The sequence below is a fragment of the Gymnogyps californianus genome, chromosome Z, assembly GCF_018139145.2.
Source record: "Gymnogyps californianus isolate 813 chromosome Z, ASM1813914v2, whole genome shotgun sequence".
In the NCBI taxonomy this organism is placed as follows: domain Eukaryota; kingdom Metazoa; phylum Chordata; class Aves; order Accipitriformes; family Cathartidae; genus Gymnogyps; species Gymnogyps californianus.
The window spans coordinates 81,987,440-82,006,772 of record NC_059500.1 but is presented as its reverse complement, the minus strand read 5'-3'; the positions used below and the strand labels follow the sequence as shown (position 1 = coordinate 82,006,772).

General features: G+C 38.9%; 1 protein-coding gene across 2 annotated transcripts in view; it reads left to right on the top strand.

Annotated features, from left to right (window-relative positions):
• The window catches only part of DYM (dymeclin), a 221,218-nt gene that overhangs the window by 43,721 nt on the left and 158,164 nt on the right, over positions 1-19,333 (top strand). For both annotated transcript variants that reach the window (XM_050912965.1, XM_050912964.1), the window contains exons 7-8: positions 1,438-1,563; positions 3,084-3,226. In XM_050912965.1, coding sequence (XP_050768922.1) covers positions 1,438-1,563; positions 3,084-3,226 — 269 coding nt within the window. The remainder of the gene's footprint in view (positions 1-1,437; positions 1,564-3,083; positions 3,227-19,333) is intronic.

The following is a 19,333-nucleotide window of genomic DNA, read 5'->3' as shown; positions in this document are numbered from 1 at the left end:
AAATGAAATCCTGTTCATTTTAGTAAGGACCACACCAGTTCTGATCCTGAGACTAATGAAGAGTTTTACTCTAGCCAGTCTTTTCTGTGGTTGATTTATTTTGTTTCAAGAGAGATTACACTGTAGTTTTTAAGTTGTTGTTATTTGAAAGAGCACTTAGTTTTGTGTTTATACTTCTTTTACATGTAATTTTTGGAAAGTGACATTGTAAGAAAGAAAAACTTAGCATCGCTGCTTGAACACACATTGATGCTGATTTTTTTTTTTTTTTAATTTTAAATAGAGATACTATAAAAATCTTTGAATTTGAGAAGTATAAATAGATTTTGAATTTTCAGTAGGTGCCTTGTCAAAAAACCTTGATAAGTGATGCTGGACACCTGTTGTAACCATGATGCTGGATTGTGAAGCATACTGTGGAAATTAAGTAGTAACAGTGGGGGAAACATTAAAAGTACTTAACAATCTTTCCAGTGGATTACAGGATGGTACTGTTGCACCAAATGAAGTATCTCCTTACTTTTGGAGGAGATAAAAACGGTCTTTGGTTGAAAGCAAGAATGATACTGGTTCATGTCCAAGTTATTTCATTGTGTTTAAAAGGTTTCATGTAGTCTGCAATTTATGACTGATTAAGGAGGCAAATGCCATTTTTCTCCCCCTTTTTAAAAATAAGATATGTAACAAAGTTGTCATGGGCAGAGGTGGGAACAGAAAGCACAAGACATCCCAAGTAGTGGATCTCTCTCTCATCTGTTTTGCTGCATAGGCTTTCCTAATTAACCTTAGCTTAATGAGCTTGGCTAAACTCTCTGGTGTCAGTATTCAGTCATTACAGCACATTCACTGGGATTGGCTGTAATATGTTGAAACTTTAGACTTCATTGTTACCTCAAAAATATTGTTTAAAACTGAACAACTATGTGTAGTATCTTGATATCCTGAGCATTTCTGGCGCTTAAACTAGCATTTGTGTATTTTATTCCTGTCTTAGGGATCCACTTTTCCTGGCAGATGGAGCTGTGTTTGGCTAGCTGGACATTTCCCTGACTTAGCATGATGGTTTTGTGACAATTTTATTTAACAGGACAAAGGACATGCTTTTGAGATATATTTATTATTTTTAGAGTGAAGTGTAGTCTGAAAATTGCAGCTGGAATGTTCTGGGCAATACCTCAATGTTTTTACATTGTCTTGTCTTCTGGCATATCGGGGGGGGGGCAAAGCTTATATTGAAGAAAAACAACCCATTGTTGGTATGAAGTGATGCTGCTTTTTGAGTGGTTTTTTTGAATTTGTTGTTTATGTGTTCCCAATTGAAACTTGCTGTGCTAAACAGTGTATAACCTCAGGTGAAGCTACCAAGTGTTCTTGGAAGTCATTTTGTAAACAAACACAGTAGACTAATCTTTATAAATTTTCCTTTTTTTCCTGCAGAGATATTACATACAGCATTTCCTTGGAAGCTGTGACAACTCTCATCGTCTTCCTCTCCTGCCAATTATTCCACAAAGAAATTCTACGAGAGAGCATCATTCACAAATACCTGATGCATGGTCGATGGTATGTTGTGTTCTGGGGTGGTACCTAATGGCAAAGCTAATGCTTCTGATCACTTTTTTAGACTGTTTGTACTTGAAAACAAAAGACAGCAAAATACATTTTGATACAAAACTTGTTCTGCTCAAAAGAAAGCAGAACACAAAAGCAAACATTTGTAAAAGCTGTTGGAAGGTTTCAGGTTTAAATCTCACAGCCCAGACTTCAATAAAACTGTTCTGGAAGCCATTTTCATTTTTTGAGGGTAATTTCATTAACTTAAACCAGCTTTTACTTCTCGGGATTTTTTTTTTTTGATTCAGCCATGGGTATTTTCCTGTAACACTGCAGTCTAGAGAGCCTGCGTACCTCAGAAATGCTGATGAGCCTTCTTGCGATACAAATAAATAGCAGCCCCTCGAAAGACTGCAAATATGTGCTACGCTGCGTTTTAAGCTGCAATAGTGGAAATACTTAGCAGGTGGTAAACTCGGTCGTGTGAGTAATACCACTTGTTCTGGCGAGTCGGTTGTTTTGTTTAAATGCTTTGTCATGGTGGCTTATACGCATTTTAGTCAGGCTACCATTCATCCTCTTTCAACTTCAAATTCCATGTGGGCAGATTTTTAGTAAAGGTAGCTGTTGTCTGGTTTTCTGGAATTTCTACTAGATGTAAGAGAGAGGTACTGCTGTAGGGTGACATGCAGGGAGAGGAGGGAGGCTCAGGAAGGAATTGAGGGTTTGGGGCAAAATGGGGAATGTTTGGGAGAAGAGGTAGTAAGTGTAGGTCTAAGTTGGGAGTAGCAGGTACCTGGCCTCTGGAGAGAGGGGTGGGAATTTGGTGGCTGGGGATCTAGGGCAATGGGAAGTGTTGGAGGGGTACTGGTTAGAGGGAACTGGAGTTCATCATAACACAGCCCCTGTCTGTTCACCTCTAAATCATATGGGAATGGGAACCAACTGTTTGCTTCTGTGGAAATCCTTCTCTGTTTTGGAAATATTGTAACCTTTTATTTAAATCCAACAAATTTTATGTGCATTTGTCAAAATCACTGATGTGAGGTCAGATATTTCATTGGTCTTTGCAAATTGGCCCCAGCCACGCACACAGACAAAAATACTGGGGGGGGTGGAGAAATACTATTGTTACCCTGTTCTATGTAACCAAAGCATGGAGCGAAAACTAAACAAATATAATGTTTCTTTCCCTTGCATAAATATTTTTCCAGTTGTGTCTTGAGGTAAAAGAATACAATGATTCCACAAACTACATGATTGATTTAAAAGTAGTGTTGAAAAAAGAAAACAAAAAATAGTTTCCATCATCCTGCTGTTGAAGGTGCTCCTGCAGAGCCCTGCTGAAGTCAGTGCAGCTTTGCATGGGCGAGACCTTGGCGTTCTTTCCCTTTCCAGTCTGCTCAGCACTGGGAGAGTTACTGTCTGTCTTTAATGCCAAACACCAGCCTTTGCACCCTTCCTGGGCTTTGTTGTGCCAAACTTTGCGAGCTGTGAATCAACTAAAGCTGTTTTCTTTTTCTTTTCAGTCTCCCGTATACCAGCAGACTTGTGAAAACTTTACTATATAATTTCATTAGACAAGAAAGAAGCCCTCCTCCAGGGACCCATGTCTTTCAGCAGCAAACAGATGGAGGAGGACTACTTTACGGAATTGCATCTGGGGTGGCAAGTGAGTCTTATTTTCTAGAAACTATATTTCAAACCTTATGAAGTATTGCCTTCTATGTGACCTCTCTTACACCTATAGCCCGTTTCTTTTTCAACAAGTGATACCAGTGTGCATGCTCACTATGGAAAAGCTGTCCACAGGCCTGCTTGGATTAAGATCGTATACGGTCCATCTGCAGATGTGTTAGAATCTGAAGCAATTATATCTGCAGGCACTGCAGGGATACGTGCAGGACAGCAGCACGTGGTAAAAGTAGCTCTTAGTCCCTGTTTTTCTTTTATTAAGACATTAGAAAAAACCCAGACAAACAAACAAGTAGTGCCCCGTTTGATAAATCATGTGCTTCGAGTTACTTAAAATGTTGTAAGAAATACTTTTATGTGTGTATTTTATTCTTTATAATTACTCAGTGGGTATGGTGACCTGCTCTGTGGCTCTGCTTGAGCAGAAGGTTGGACTAGGTGGTCTCAAGAGGTCCCTTCCAGTCTCAAGGATTCTGTGATGTAAGGTAGTGACCTAGATAGGAATTTTTGTAACGTATTGTAGTGTATGCCTTTCCCAGTAGCTTGACTAATGTTTTTTCCTGAATAGTATGACTAGATTCTGACCTTTTGTGGGTGGACTGCTTGCTATAGAGAGGTATCGCCTGAACAATATGAAAGACTGGATGCCATTTTTTGTTAAGAAAAAGAGTTCTTGTGTTTGTTATACTATATACCGTGTTTTGGTTGGTGGTTGCTCTCTTCCCCACACCAGATGTGTTTTATTGGTGTGTGTATTACATATAAAAATTCTTCCTAAAGGTTTTTCTTTTCCATATAATAAGAATAAAATGTAATATATTGCTAACAGTAAAGGTATATGTTATTTTCTTTCCCCCGATAAACTGAGTAACACTTTGCAAGTCAGTCGCTGTTAAAACTGATACTATTTATTTTGCTCTTTTGTGAAACCCATTCACTGGCAGCATCCCTAGGGGATATTAAAGTTCAGGCCGCAAGCGGTCTGCCAGAAAATATTTTACAGTCTGCGACAGTGCATGTGGATCTCCTCATGGAGGCAGTAAAAGAGCACGTCTCGGTGCAGCGTAGCCTAAACACATCCCTGCTTCTGCGTAAGATGAGGTTACACACAGCTCGGTGTGCTGCTGGAACACGCGTCTCCTTTCTGGTTTCCAGTTTACACACTCAAGGGTGGACCACTGCCATGTTTGGGTTGTGCCCGTAACGTAAATGCGTCAAAAACCCGTTGCTTGGTTTGCAGTTTATTTAAACAGAGAAGAAATTAATTAAATTGTTCTCTACAACATTTTTATTCAAGAGTCCCAACAGGTACATTCTTTTCCTTCTTTTCAATTGCTAGAGAAGAATGCTCTTATAATGTTTTGCCGAAGCAGTTTTCAGTATGTGGTTTGTACTTTCGCTTGTGACCGGAGAGCAGTTCTCACTGCGTGTTTTGATACCTCTGCTTACCTGATGGTTTCATTCTTCTTGGTTCTAATCTCTAGTCACGCTTGAGTGTCTTTCTGCCTTAGTGCTGCCACAGGCAAAATAGTTTTTTTTCCTCTTCTGGTTACCTGATTTATTTTGTGAAGTCCATCCAAATTGCCACCACTCCTGCCTTCCTCTGTAGCTCTTCTGATCTCATATCCCCCCATGGCTTTTTACTTCTTGTATATGGAGTTTGCATTTCTTAATGCAAACTCTTAAGGTTTCAGCCTACGTCTGTTCTTGTCTCTTCCTACACTTCCACCCCCTTCACTCCTCTTGAACCATTCTCTTAACAACTCCCTTGGCATACTCCTACGCTTATTTTCTTGCTTCTTTCATGAGTACCTGAAGCGCCATCTCTTCTCCCAGTGAATTAAGTATCTTCATTTAAAGCTTTAAGTAAAAGAGCCTTTATAAAGAGCTTTCTAATGACCTGCCTGGGAAAGGGGAAAAAATAAGTACCACATCCTGTTAGAAAATTGAAATTTTTTTCTGTTTGTGCCCAAACAGTTGGTTAATGTTTTTTGTGTCTGATTATTTGCCTGTGTATGACGTTGGACTATAAATGAAACTTGCACACAATAGGATTGGTAGAGTAAATGGCGAATTTGCCCCTCCGTAATACCTCTGAATTAACCCTTTGCAATCCTTTGTTTTATATAGCATCAGGTACATGGGTAGAGTGCAATACAGATTAGAAGACAGCAACACAAACTGATAGTCTGTTATGGAACAGAAGGAAGTTTTGAGCAATGAACAGATGTGGAAAACTTAGAGATGGTTTCTGTATTGTGTTATTTTTGTGTATTTTATAATCTTTACAGGATAAGAATTGAAAGAAGAATGGAAGAATTGAAAATTCACTTTTATGTTGCTCAGTGTCTTTTAAATACCACATAATGCTTAAAATAAGTTTCCTGAAATGGTCTAAATATAATCTATTTAAGATGAAAGGAGATAGGAGCCTGGTTTTAAAAATCATTTATTTTTCATACAAAATTTCGAGGCCCAAGATAATTACTGTATTTGTTAATTTGAAATTATTTAACTTGATACCGCAGTCGTCTGCGTTACCATGTATTACCTTATGCATATTTTGTAGTCACTTGCACAGCAGCAGTAGATCAACAAACTCTTATAAGCACGGTATTTTAAATCCACCCCCCCTTTCCTTCCTTGTGATTCGGCAGGAGTGATAATTATACGTGCTATGAGCAGAAATTTACCCTTTCCCACAGTTAACCTTCTCCTGCTTCTCATCCTCCTTAGCCTTTTGTTTTTTTTCCGCTCTCATGAGCCTCCTTAACCCTGAAACCATACAGCCAACATCCTCACACCAATTACTCCTCCTTGGTTTGGCCTCTGACTGCGTGCAAGTTATCTGTGTACGAGTACCTTTCTCCATCCTGCATATAAAATACCTTGATTAGAATTGTATTGCCAATTATGCTATCCTCCAGTAGTTAAATAAACAATTGTGGGTTTGGAATGAGGGGGGAAATAATGATATTTTAGTTTTGTAACTTCATAAAGGACATTGTTCTATACTGAGTCAACTTTGCTTTGTCTTTGCAGTCTTTTTGTAGGTGTGCAAAATGTAAAGTGCTGGTAGATCTGGTGCTATGTTGTTGATGTGTTGGGAAGGCATAAATGACATCAATATGCGTGGCAGTAGAGATTAGACCTTATATATTAGAAATTAGAAATTCATTTTTCTTGGTTCACAAGGTACATTGAACCAACTTACCTTCAAAAAATATTTTTGTTGGTGGTTTTAAATCCCCTCCTCTTTTTTTGGAGCATTATTAGCATTTGCCAATTCATGGCCCACAGTTAACCAAGTTGAGAGAACTTTTTGTGGGCAAGCAAAATTTTTTAGTTAGTCATTTTATTTCTTGCAAAATAAAATTCATGTTACAGTGAGGAACTGCCAAACAGATGCTAAGACAGGAAAATGTTAGTGCTACTCAAGACTATTGAAAAATAACTCAATTTAAGTGGTTTCATTTGAAATGGTTGATCCAGTTGATACTTTGCTATTAAAAAAAAAAAAGCAATGCACTTTAATGCATCTTGCAGTACTTAGGAGTTACTGCAACAGTAAGATCTAATTGACTTAGTTTGTGCTGTTTAGATGATTATAGATGTAATGGGTACAATGTTGTACTTGTAAGAAACTACTGAAAAGGCAGTAGCCGGATTCATCTTCATTAATCACCTAAGCAATCATCGTAACTAATCTGGCCCACAAATGTACTGTTGTAGCTTTAATATAAATTGCAGAATTCAGTGTATAGTGGTCAATAATGACCCGTTTTCTCATGTCTGTATTCTTTGGTTGGAACTAGACAAACATTCCTGACCATTAATGACTTTCTATCATGTAAGTGTATGCTTCACTCTGCATTATGTCATTCAGCATTAGTGTACTTGAAGGCATCTAATGACCTGTGTTGTACATCTGTGACATATATACTATAGCTTACTCCTATTTTTTTTTGGTGTTACATTCTGGTTAATAGGAGCGCTTGCATGGTTATCTTTAACTTTACAAGAAAACTATTTATTTGTATTTAGCATTTTATGGTAATGTCTTTTTCCTCTTCCATTTTATGTAGTCTGATTTGTAATATCTAGATTAAAACATGTCGAAGTAGAGACACACAAAAAGCTACTAACGATGTGTCTGTTATTTCTTACGATTCCATCAACCTTTTTTTCTACTAACAAGTATTTCAGGCTGCTTGTTTCTACCTTCCAGAGCCTTTTCATGATGTGTCACAGATCTGGTGTATGATCTGCTACATAACTACAACCTTGTCTGTCTCCCTGGTGCTTAGTCAATGTTTAATTGCCTGTTCATGCTCACCATAATGAAAATGTAGACCTGAGACTTCTTTCCCGGTTCTGTCCGTTCATCTTCCTTCTTGCTTACAGTCCGTAACAGCGTCATCCTTTTGTCACTGTAATCGTGGCATTTTGACCTGCTTGAATGTGAAGATTTAGATAGTGTCCAGATCTTTAACCTTTCTCTTAGCTTCTCCAAAGATGTGTCTGAACTGGAGCAAAACGTGTGGATGCAATTCAAGCACACGTTCTTTGAGACTAAGTAGTTGAGTATCAATAGTAGTGTAGCTGTGGCAGGCTCAGTCTGTAAAAGCTACCCAGCAAGCTGGCTTCTAGAGCAGATTCATCCTGATTGAAATCTGTGCTTTGCTGCTATGAGGACCGCGGGAGCTGGTTTGAAGTTCGGTTGAACTACTGTCAGAGCGGTGCCCAAATGTCCCCTTTCAGGGTCTTCGTTGCCTTTTTTTCGTGAGATAAAACTCATCTTCTGTCTTAATCACAGCAGCACAGAAAAACATTGCCTCTGGCATAAATCTCTGCAGGCCACAGATGTATTCACTATCAAGCTCTTGCACACTTCCTTTGACATACGCTGTGTTGTGTTTTTTGTTTTTCTTGTAATCTAATTTATTTTTGTGGTTTTGAATGATGCGAGAGTATAGAAGAGTTACACAGCAGTAGCACTTCTGGTAGCATGCCTTGGCCCCAGGTCCACCAAACTCTTGGGGCTCTCAATCACAACGATCTGAAACCAAAAGAGTTGTAGTATAATTATTTAAGAAATTCTTGATCAATCTTACAAGCTTCACCAACATATTTTTGATAGTAAACCACCAGTGATTTAGAACTAGCTGGACAGGTGGCATAGAGTTTTGCTCTGGGACCCCCGCTCTTTTCATAGATGCTGATGGCAATGATAGCAAAGCATCCGTTCCCAGAAGAGCAATTTATACTGTCAGGTCCTGGGCTTGATAGTTCTTGGGAGTCTTCCATTGGTGAGACTTACGCATTTGCAGGGAGCAAACGGTAGCGTTTTTGTTTTTTTTTTTTTCTTTCCTTCGGAGAGGTAGACGCTCCTGGGGACCCTTGGCTGCCACCACTCCACGCTTACAGCAGTGACAAAATATTTCATACTAAACATTCTCAAGGCTTATGTGTTTTTAAGTCTTCTGTAAAGCCTCTTTTCTGTGATATGTACCTGACACTGCCTAGGCTCACGGTGTGCTGGGAGCTCTGCTACTGTGCTGCCTCTTCTCCAGCCCCTCTCTGTGCTAATCCATCTTGTCTCTTGCCCTATATGTAGGTGGTAAGCTGTTTAGGGTAGGGGCCATCATTGAGTATGTACAATACATAGCATAGCGAGGCTGTGGTTCGTGACTAGAGCCTCTGATTTCTGTGGTCATACAAATCATAATTGTAACCATATGTTCCAGCTTGTTTACTGAGAGTGCTGTAGCAAGTTTCACGAGGTGTGTTGGTGATTTATCTCCCTGACATTTATCCTGATATTCCAAAACCTGAGCAGCTTCAAATAACCCATTATAAAACAAAAAGAAAACCTATTGGCTCAAAAATGATTTTTCTTCTTTAATTCTTCAGGGGAAATTGCTTGTTAAAGGAAACCCAGAATCAAGCTGATGTATTGTAACAACAAAAGTTTTAAAACTTGATATCTTGCAAGCATGAGGGCTAGGAAAAAGGGATTTTATATTTGTGAGAAGGAGGTGTTTCATGCTTTCCAAACTCTTCTTAGCTCTAGAGAATTCCAGAAATTGAGATAAAGACAATGTTTATAGTTATAAAATTTCAATAATCAGTTATTTAAAAAAAAAAAAAGTGTTATACTTGAGCTTTTCTTAAAGTGCTACAATTTTCACCTAGGGAACGGTAAGAAATCTGTACCTCTTTGCCTTACAATCCAGTGTCAACAAGAGTGTTCATCTCCTACGTAGCATTTATTTTAGCAATAAATGTGAAAATGCTTTAAAAAGATTGTAAACACCATTATTTCCACTTCATTTTTGAATGTATTGCAAATGATAAAGAGGCTTGACCATGCCATCTAAGAAACAGACCAAAATCTGGGAATTAAAGTCTTCAGGTTCAGCATCTTCTTCCAGTAGGCCACAGTGCTTCTCGTAAAGTATTAACAGATCTTAAACTTTTTGATGGTCATCCTTCTGGATGATGGATACAGAGTATGTAGGGTTAATATGTGACCGAAAGAGTGGGGTTTTTTGCACTAATATGAGGTATTGAACTAACACCTGTGACTTCTAATTCTATAAGGCATTTAGTCTTCATAATTTTGAAAATATCTGCAGTGAATCACTCAGGATGTGGTGTTCTGCTGCACCTTTTCTGACGAAAATGCCTCAGTAGTTCAGGAAAAAGGATGGTCTGTTTGGTTTCAGATGCACCGATACTATGTTATGAATGGGTTTACACTTGATGTCTGATTACTGGCGGGTCCCTTGGACAGGTTGGAAAGTGAATGGACAGGAAAAACTGAGCTGCATTTCAGGTTGGGGTGAGGAACAGTGATAAGGACAACAAATTCTTTTTTTTCTTACTGCTCTGTGTCAAAATTTGGTTTTCAGGTCTGCTAATGGATTAAATTCATCCAAAGCTACGTTTGTTGTTAAGTTACATGTTAACTGGTTTCCCTTCATTCTCCTGCCAGGTGTCTGTACCGTGGTTTGGGGTGGGAGGGTTCGGACATCAGATCATTCAGATTAACCATTGCCCAGGTTCAGCGTAGCAGGGGAGTTGCTTTGCATCCTGGCTGGTGCGTGCACTTCTACTTCAACACCTTTTTGTTGTTAAATTTTGTTTTTCAGTTATTGGTCATGTCTGTAAAGACTGAAGAAATAAAAAGGCTATGCTGTGGACTGCCTGCCTGGGAATATTGATTAGCTAGCTCCATTTTCCTGGTTTTTTTTTTTTTGTTTTTATTTTTTTTTCTCCAGTAGGCTACTGGAGTACCAGTTCTGTAAAGTTGCCACGTTATTTTGCATTTTTTCTTTATGTTTTCATTTTAATTTTATTTATTTTATTATTTACACATTATAGGTGACACGTGGGGAAGCTGAAAGTGTCTGTGTGCTTTCTGTTTAGTTCCCCGTTCCCTTTCACCTTTAGCTTCCTGCTCCTTCCCCAAAATAAGTGACGATGGATTTTTTTTTTAGTGCATCTGCAATGACAATCTGTATTTTAACCCCTTCCTCAAATAACTCCTGAAGTCTGGTAGGTTTTTTAACATGTAGAAGGTGAAAGAGGAGAAGTTTATTCGTGTGATATCTGTTATGTTGGGCATAGAATTACTGATAGGAGCGGCACAAGTCAGTTGTGGAAGTATTGTGTCATGATCAAATTAGTTCAAGTTCTGAAACAGTTCTATTTGCCTTACCAATAATTTTGTCAGGGGAGAGGAGAAATTACTTCAAAGCTTAAAATAAATTAAAACAGCCTTTGCCTTGGAAAGGGAGTGGAACTTAAAAAACTAAAGAGTACATTTTCACAGTTAGGGACGTACTCATACATGGCTGGGAGATGAGGGAGGCAACGTCTGTCACTTAAGTGGACAAGAGGAGCAGTGAGTTTGCTTACCTGTTAATTGCATTAAATCCTTAAATTAAATCCTTAAATTACTGCAGCAGAACTTCCTAAGTATACACCTTGCAGATACAGCAGAGCTTATGGTTTTCCAATCAGCAGTAGACACTTTAATTTACATAACAGATCAGATCTAGTGTATGAATTTGGTATGAATATAGCCTTAATCTGTGGTGTCAGTTTACTCAACTGCAATGTTTAAATATAAAGAACAGTTTACGTAAGGAGCTTGCAGATGAACTTTTATTTAATACTGGTACTTACAAGACAAGAATGTTCCTTGCAGAAAAAGTGGTAGCTGTCTTGCCAATGCTTAGAACCTGTCCAGAAGGAGGTGGATAATTAAGTACCTTGTTAATGAAGTCGTTAATGCAAGTAGAAAGATGTCATTCTGGCTGTTGAATATACATGGTGCAAAGGAATACTGTGCTTTTAAGATATGACGGCTGTGGTAGGTTTTGCAGGGGCTCTAAGGGAAATGAAGCAAAACAGTAAGTGTTTTATAAAAGCAAAACTTTCACTGGTGCCAAAACTCAAAATCAGATGAACACTTGAATCTGATTAATCTGTAATGAAAATATTTGTGTGCATTAGGACATCTGTAGTTCAAAATTGCAGTCTTGCAGATTCATACAGAAGCTTTCAGCCTTGACTTGGATCATAGAACTATAATTTTTATTTTCCTGTGCAACATTGTTTTTAATTCAGTTGTGTAGGGCATTTTTCTATGCAAAGAGTACATTGAATTTGCATAGTGCGAGACAAAAATATTTTGGAGGATAAGTGGACATGCTATGAAAATCTTGGCTGTAATGAATTTTGTAATTTTGAGGTAGTATAACCTTGCTGGAGCCACACTCCATCTGGATGTGGCTCATAGTGTGTTTTCTCTTGAGCCTCGTTGGGTATGTACTTAAGAGCACATATTTACAGTATTGCCTATATGGACTGATGTGTTTGACTGATTTTGAGGACTGATTTCACAAATAATTTCATTTCAACAGCTATAGTTTCTAATGAACAATTTTTGTTTGAGAGGGAAAAAGTTCCTCTTTACGTTTGAGCATAAAAAAGCTTGGAAGTCTTTCCATCTTTCTTTTATTTCTATGGATTATAGCTGTACTTCCTTGTTTTTGTAGACCCGTGGAGGAGCTAAGCTCTGCAAAGAATGATCTAAGATTTAATGAGGCCTTTGACTAAAATCTTTGTCTTAAACCAACAAAGACAAACCCTTAATGCGATTATAACATAGTTATTTTTTACTTAATGTTCTAGAAGAGCCAATGGTAATTAAATGTGTTCTGCCAAACTGTAGTTTCCAACACAAGTATGAGATTTTTACATAACCTGATAAATGGCTGTTTTTCCTTTTGAACAAGCCATCAAAAACATTTTCCGTCTTTCTGCGAAAGACTTCCCAGCCAAATTAGAGCAAAGCCAAACAGATCATGTGCTTAGCAGTGTATTAGTAGAAACTATTTTAACAGTTGCAGATTTAAATTTTATTTCCTTGTCCTGAAGCCAGTTACTATTGTTGAGTAATTTGGAACTTTTCTTTTCTGATTGAAGTTTAAGTTATCGGTATGTGGTAGTTGTAGTATAGAGCACTGAACATTCATTTTCATGACAGTTGGGTTTGTTTGTCAATTTTTCTCTTTCAAGCGAGTGGCATTTTCCAGAGTGACTCACTTTGGGGAAAGAAAAATACTATTAACAAGAAAAGAATGTGGCACCTAGGAATAGACATCCTGGTGAAAAGAATGGATTTCCATTATTGAAAAATAAATTTCTGTATTACATGGAAATTCAATTACTATCCTTATAGGAAAGTGTGAATTTTTGCTTGCTTCTCAGTAATTTGATTTTTATTTGGATTTCGAATTTGCACCAAGTCCAGAGCCGTGCTGCAGCCAAGCTGTGTCAGTCTGGTTGACGGCTGTAACTGTCATCGGTGGGGGGGACAGGGCTCAGACCTAAGTGACGTACTGCTTTTGTGCATGCTGGGCTGCTGACTGGGAGGGCGCAGCCACATTAGGACAGGCTTAATGACGAAGCTTCACCCTGATCATTCTGCCCCCCCTGCTTACTGTGGGTGATGGGCTGGAGTAAGTGGGAAGAAATGGCATTTTGCTGGTGTCTGCTGTGCTAAGGATGCTTTGCTGATGACAGTTTAATATGGTGGCGTTCCCGAAGGTGTCCGCAAGAGAAGGTCTTTGAGTCTGACAGGAATAGCTGTGAAGTTGTCGTGGTGGTGTTGTAGGATGATGTACAAAGGGGAGCTTTGTAGAGAGAGGCAATATTTTTCAGTAGACCAGTTGCTGCAGTTGGAATAACACAGGGATGTATGTGAAGTGTAACACCATACGTGTGCTACCCAAACCATCTTCAGATGGCACAGCTTCCAAGAATTTAACCTTAGGAGAGGGCTTAAAGACTTGGATGTTGGCACCCAAAGGAAGATTTCTCTAACCATTTTACTGGGAACAGTATTGGGATCCTGAAGTATAAATTCTGTTACCAGCATCATAGCTGGAATACAGCTTTATTCATTTAATCTTTCATCAACAAATATTTGAGTTTAATAAAAGTAAGCCTAATAAACTTATGGCTGTATCTCTTTCACCGTGGAACGTAAGAGAAGGACTAGATAGATGAGGGGCTGGAGAGGAAGGCACAGAAGCAAATGCCTTATTGCACGAATTTCCCATGTTATCTTCTGGTCCTTTCCATCTTCTGTTTCTGTCCTGTAAGACAGAAGGAATGGGGATGGCATGGAGCTGGGAAGGCAAAGTAGGTGTAGGGAGGAGGATGACTTTCTGGTATCTCTTCAACTCAGCTATGATTTGGCTGGCTGACATGAAAGCTCTTGCCTATATGTAAATTACTGTTGTGGACATAAAAACATTCCTGATGTGAGTGTATATACAAAGAAGTTAATGTAAACAAAATTCCTTTGTTGGGGTATCATTAGGGGCTTGCTCATGCAAAATGGAGAGCGTGTTGGTCTGACAAGCTCTTGCACGTTATTTTTATTTAGCATGTTAAGCAAATGCTTTCATGTTTAGCCTTTCTAGATCGGTCTCTGGATAGTATTTCTTCCTTTGTGCCAAGCATCGCCCTTTTTCCCACTCATTTTGGAACATTTTGTGAGGTTTGAAGTAGACTGTTATCAGGGGAACTGCTGCAATTCAATGGACAGATTTTCTTTGGCCGAGATCCAAACCTTGTCTTCCTGTTGTGAATATTAATAATGACAGAATTGAGACCTTGTCACTCTTCTGCTGAATAGTGTAGGTAATAAATTCGAAACTAGTTTTCGTAAGAGAATTGTGGTCAGGAACAGGACAAGGTTTTCTGTCTAAATGAAAAATTTTAGAATGAGTCTAACTGGAGTAATTCCTTATAATTGTTAAAAGACAAAATTTCTTAGCATTCCTGATAATATTTTGGATTTTTGCTCAGCATTATGAGAACCTGTAACTGATAAATATACAGACCTGTAGTCTCAGTCTGACGGAACTGAAAATTTTTACTTTCCCGTTGGTCTTAGTTCACACAAAACCCTCACATTAAGTGAGCTGATTTTATGCTGCAGCTAACATTGAAAATCAGTTTAAGCCCATTTATTTCTGCCATGCACATACATGAGGCTTACTTCTGTATTAAACAGTTGTTGTAGGACTTCAAGTTTTAACATGTGTCTGGGGCAACGTACAAGTCTTTAGGGTGCTTGAGGGTGACAGACTTATATCAGTAGGCTTTCTCAGGTCAGCTTCAGCTAGCCCTTAATAATAAGGCTTCAATAAGGTATTTAAGGTTGGCTTCCCAGATTTATTTTGCACTTCACGTCTTGTGAAGAGTATACCTAAAATGTGCAGACGTTCATCAGAAACCCCATTCCTAGAACACACGGTGATTATAACGGCATGCACAGGGCTGTCAAGAGGACGTTCTGCATCTGATCTTCTTTCTTTCCACCAAGACACCTGTAATCACTGTCCTGGGTCATTTCTGTCTGTGGCAGGCAGAGTCTACGCAAGTGAGATGTCCTGGTGCGTGCTCACAGCTAGTGCTGCAGCTGAAGGGTTTTAGGAAGGGGTAGCAGGCGCGGCTTACACAGGGGTTTGCTTTTCATTTTCTTTGGGATTCTTGTTTTCTTTTCCTCCTTTCTGTTCTTTTAGAGAACTGGGGAGTGGGAAACTGAAGTCTTGCATTTCCTTTTGTTAAGTGAAAAAGAAGTTCTTCTCTTACAATCCTACTATAACTCCTCCTCCTGCAAAATGCAGGCGTGCGCGCCCACCCTTCCTCCTGTTGCGGAGGCTCAGGAGAGGCTGCAGGGGGGACTGCAGGGGACTGCCAGGACCCTCAACTGCTCCATCTGAAGTAACCAAGTTTACTCTGCCACTCAGTGTATTGTCAGTACGTAAGCCCTAGTTTTACGTTAGAGAAATTTAACCGTTAGAAACTCTGTGATGTCTGTCATATAGCTAGGTTTGAACCCTTGGGAAAGGTGGGTTTATAAATTTTTTTGAGCCTTTAGAACCAACTAGTTTTAAGCAGATCTGAATTAGGGCTTAAATGAACTAGGACTTTGCAGGCAAGAAATAGCTCTTTTCGCAACTGGTTCTTACTGTACCAGTCATGTAATATCTGCCTGAATACATTGCGTTGTGAAGTGAAATTCAAAAAAAGTGGGGAGAAGGATTAGCCAGTAGAATATACGAGAAGTGAATCATTTGCTGCTTAGCTATTTTTTCCTCTGTATTCTCAAGGAAAATCCTGTATTATAGTTATCAGGCTTACAAACTTTTATTTTGGACTGGCAAAGGAACATGTCATTTCTTTGAAACAGAAATTTAACTAGAGGCTGCATGCCTGAAGGCTTGTCTTTTTTCCAACTGCATAAGCTGCTCTTATGTTACTCTCTGAATACTTTGCTTTTGAAGTTTTTGTGTAAACATATCAGAAGCTATGCAGTTCTTTCACAAAAGAGAACAGACCCTGAGGATTGCCATTAAACATAGATGACAATGGCAAATTCTAGGATATGTGGTATAAAAGCCTTCCTGTTGCTCTACATGGCAAAGGACATGTATTTATGGCTTCAAAACTGGGTATGGTGCTGATTCTGAGGTGTGGTTATGCACAGAGACATTGTGTGCTTGTGCAGCATCCCAGTAGGTTCAGTGGAAATCTTTTGAGATGAGAGCCTGAACTTTCAACTCTGTAGCTTTAGCAAAGGTCCTGAATGCTTGTAGGGAAGAAGGGACACTTCTTGATGATGCTCTGTGATTTGTAGTCATGGAAGAAATACAGGAACATTTCATTTTTCCTGGTATACCAGGTGGAGTATGTTGGGTTTTTTTTAAACAATGATGTTGAAAACAATCAGGAAACCACAATTAGAACAAGTGTAAAGTCACAGTATTTAAGCATTTGAAGAAGGAAGATGGTGCAGCCTTCCAGTTGTAAACCAGGTACGTCATGTGGTACAACATATGTGGAGCACCTTGATGTCTGGTGGGAACATTGTGATGAAATGTCTCCAGCCACTTTCAGTCCTGAGGCTGTCCATGACATCTTTCAGATGAAAGAGCTTAAAGCTTAAGATGCAATTTCAAAATTTCTTGATATCTAGACATTTAAATAGTACTATGAAGAACTTGTATTTCTGTAGTCAGCTGCGAGCACTTAGGTCTTTTGTGTTAAGTGCTGTTTCTTACAGAAGAGTGTGGCAAATGGAACAAAGTAAGTCTAAAGAAAACAGTTCTACTAAACAGAGGACATAATTATTTTATTTTCCAAGTACAATGTTTGGAACTCCGTTGGATTTCTGTAGTGCAAGGTCAAGCAAGATACCAAGATGTGCATGACAAATTACCTCTACAGGAAACTGTTCTCTTACAATTTCAGAGCAGAGGTTCTAAAATATAACAACTGCTATAAAAACGTGGCTGGAAAGTAGAATAGTAATAGGCAAATTTCGAAATGTAATGAGTTTAACAACAAATTGCTTAAAGAGTGCTTGCTAGGATATATTAGTAAACCGTTTATGATCTTGCGGCGGTGGCAGTCAGGCACAGCAGCTGGAATGCCTGTGACAGCTCTGAACGGAATTTGGCATCGTGCTTCTGAGACCTAGTGACTACCCCAAAAATGATTTGTACGACTGCACGTATCTAACCAGAAACAACACCTGTACTAGGTAAAGGAATAAAGATTCCTTTGGGTTGGAAAGTGTCTCCTTGGAGAAAAAGTAGTTGTTGTAAATCTGAAAGTACACTGCTAAAAACACATGTATTCTCTTTATCCAGAGGATTTGCTAGGAAGCTGTATGTCCTGGTATGGAATATATACTAAATTCTGGTAGGAGGGATTGTTCCCAAACATGCATTTCAAACAGCTGATCGGAGGAAGTGAAGCAGCTGCTTGCAGCTCTATCACCTGCAATCTCCTGGAGGAAAAAGTAAAAATAAAAATTCCTCTTCCTAATAATCCGATGAAGACAACCAGCTAGTCGGCCTGTGCTTACAAAGTCAGGTAATTTGAAATATCAAGTGTTTTGAACAATGATTTTGGACTTTGTGAAATTAATACTTGGTTGAGGTTGTGTAGGCTTGTTAGACCAAGATATTCTTCTGGCAATGGGAATGAAAGCAAAACCACTCCTTATGCTGCTAAAGTGAGTGCTACTTTTCCATTTCACAACATGGAAAGCCAAGACAGAGAGAGACTGCGTTTCACCCAAACATGCATGTGGCCGACTTCAGAGCTTCTCAGGGCACTAGTCCAGACTTATCATAAAGTCATACTTTCACTGAGGAATCTTAATTCAGTTGAAATTATGGATATTGGAAATAAGCTCTGTCCTCAAAAGCTGATAACTTTCTGGGAACAGAAACAGAATGGTTGTTGTTCATGGTGAGCCACTCTGAGTGTTAGTATGTGCACATGAAGGACTTGGTTCAAACGTGTATCTCCATACAGTAAAATAAGTTATCTGTAAGTTTGCTCAATGATCCAGTTGTTTAGTCTCAAGAAAACAAACAAACAGCAACAAATCTGGAGTAGTTTTCTTGGAATTAAAAAAAAAAACAAACCCCAACCAACCAGATTCATTATGAGAATAATGGCAAGTCTGGGCGCTACTCCAAGCAGACACATTCCCATACTTGAATAAATAGGGGACTCCATTGCTACAAAGTCTGACCTTACTTGAGATTATCCATGGGTTTTCCTGTTGCCAAACATTTGGTAGAACAAATCAGATGACTGTAATCAGAAAGTCATCGAGATGACTTCTGTTCAGCTTCTTTAAATTATCCTGCCTGTGACCAAGAAGGGAGGGGAGGCAAAGTGTTCTTCCATTGACGTTTTCAGAAGAAGCATTGGTCTTCCAAGGTCTCTCTCAAACAGCATCTGGAGCATCTGCTCCCAAAATCAAATCGAAGATCTGCACACCACAACTTCTAGAGGTAGGCCTGCTGTTTCAACTAATCTCAGTAATAGTTCGGTGATCATTGAGTGGAGTTTGCCACCACGCTTAAACATAATCTCACTTTGTTACGGAGAAATCTTCACCGATTTCGAGCATTTTTTTCCTCCTTGCCTTCCTCGTCTGTTTTTCAGTTTGGAGATTGTTTGTGTCATTTCTGTTAAAGGTTAAATTAGGGATTTGCTGCACAACGTAGCCTTCAAGGTGTTTGTTGCTTCTAGGTCAGAGCAGCCTGGGAGATGGACAGAAGCTATAGAGCCTACGATTTTTGTAACAGTTGTTCTTGGACAGGAATTACATGTAATCTAGGTTAGAGAACTGCTTATTATGTAAAAGCTTTATGCAATTCAAAGTGCAGCATTCTACCTTTCTGCAATTAAGTTGTCCTGAAATAGTCTTAGCATAGATGGAAAATGTGCTCATTAGCCACATTCCTATTCTTGCCCAATGTTCTGTTTAATTTTTCTGTAAACTTTTAACTTGCAATGGCTGCTGTCACTGCATTTTTTTGTTATAATTGCTGTATTGGTTAGAATTGCTTATTAGTAAAGATTTATATAATTTTTCCCCTTTTTGAGATCTATTTACGTGCCCTATCCTGAGTTCTAAAACACTCCGAAGCTTTGCAAAAGTTGTTGTACTGTTTCCCAAACAAACAAT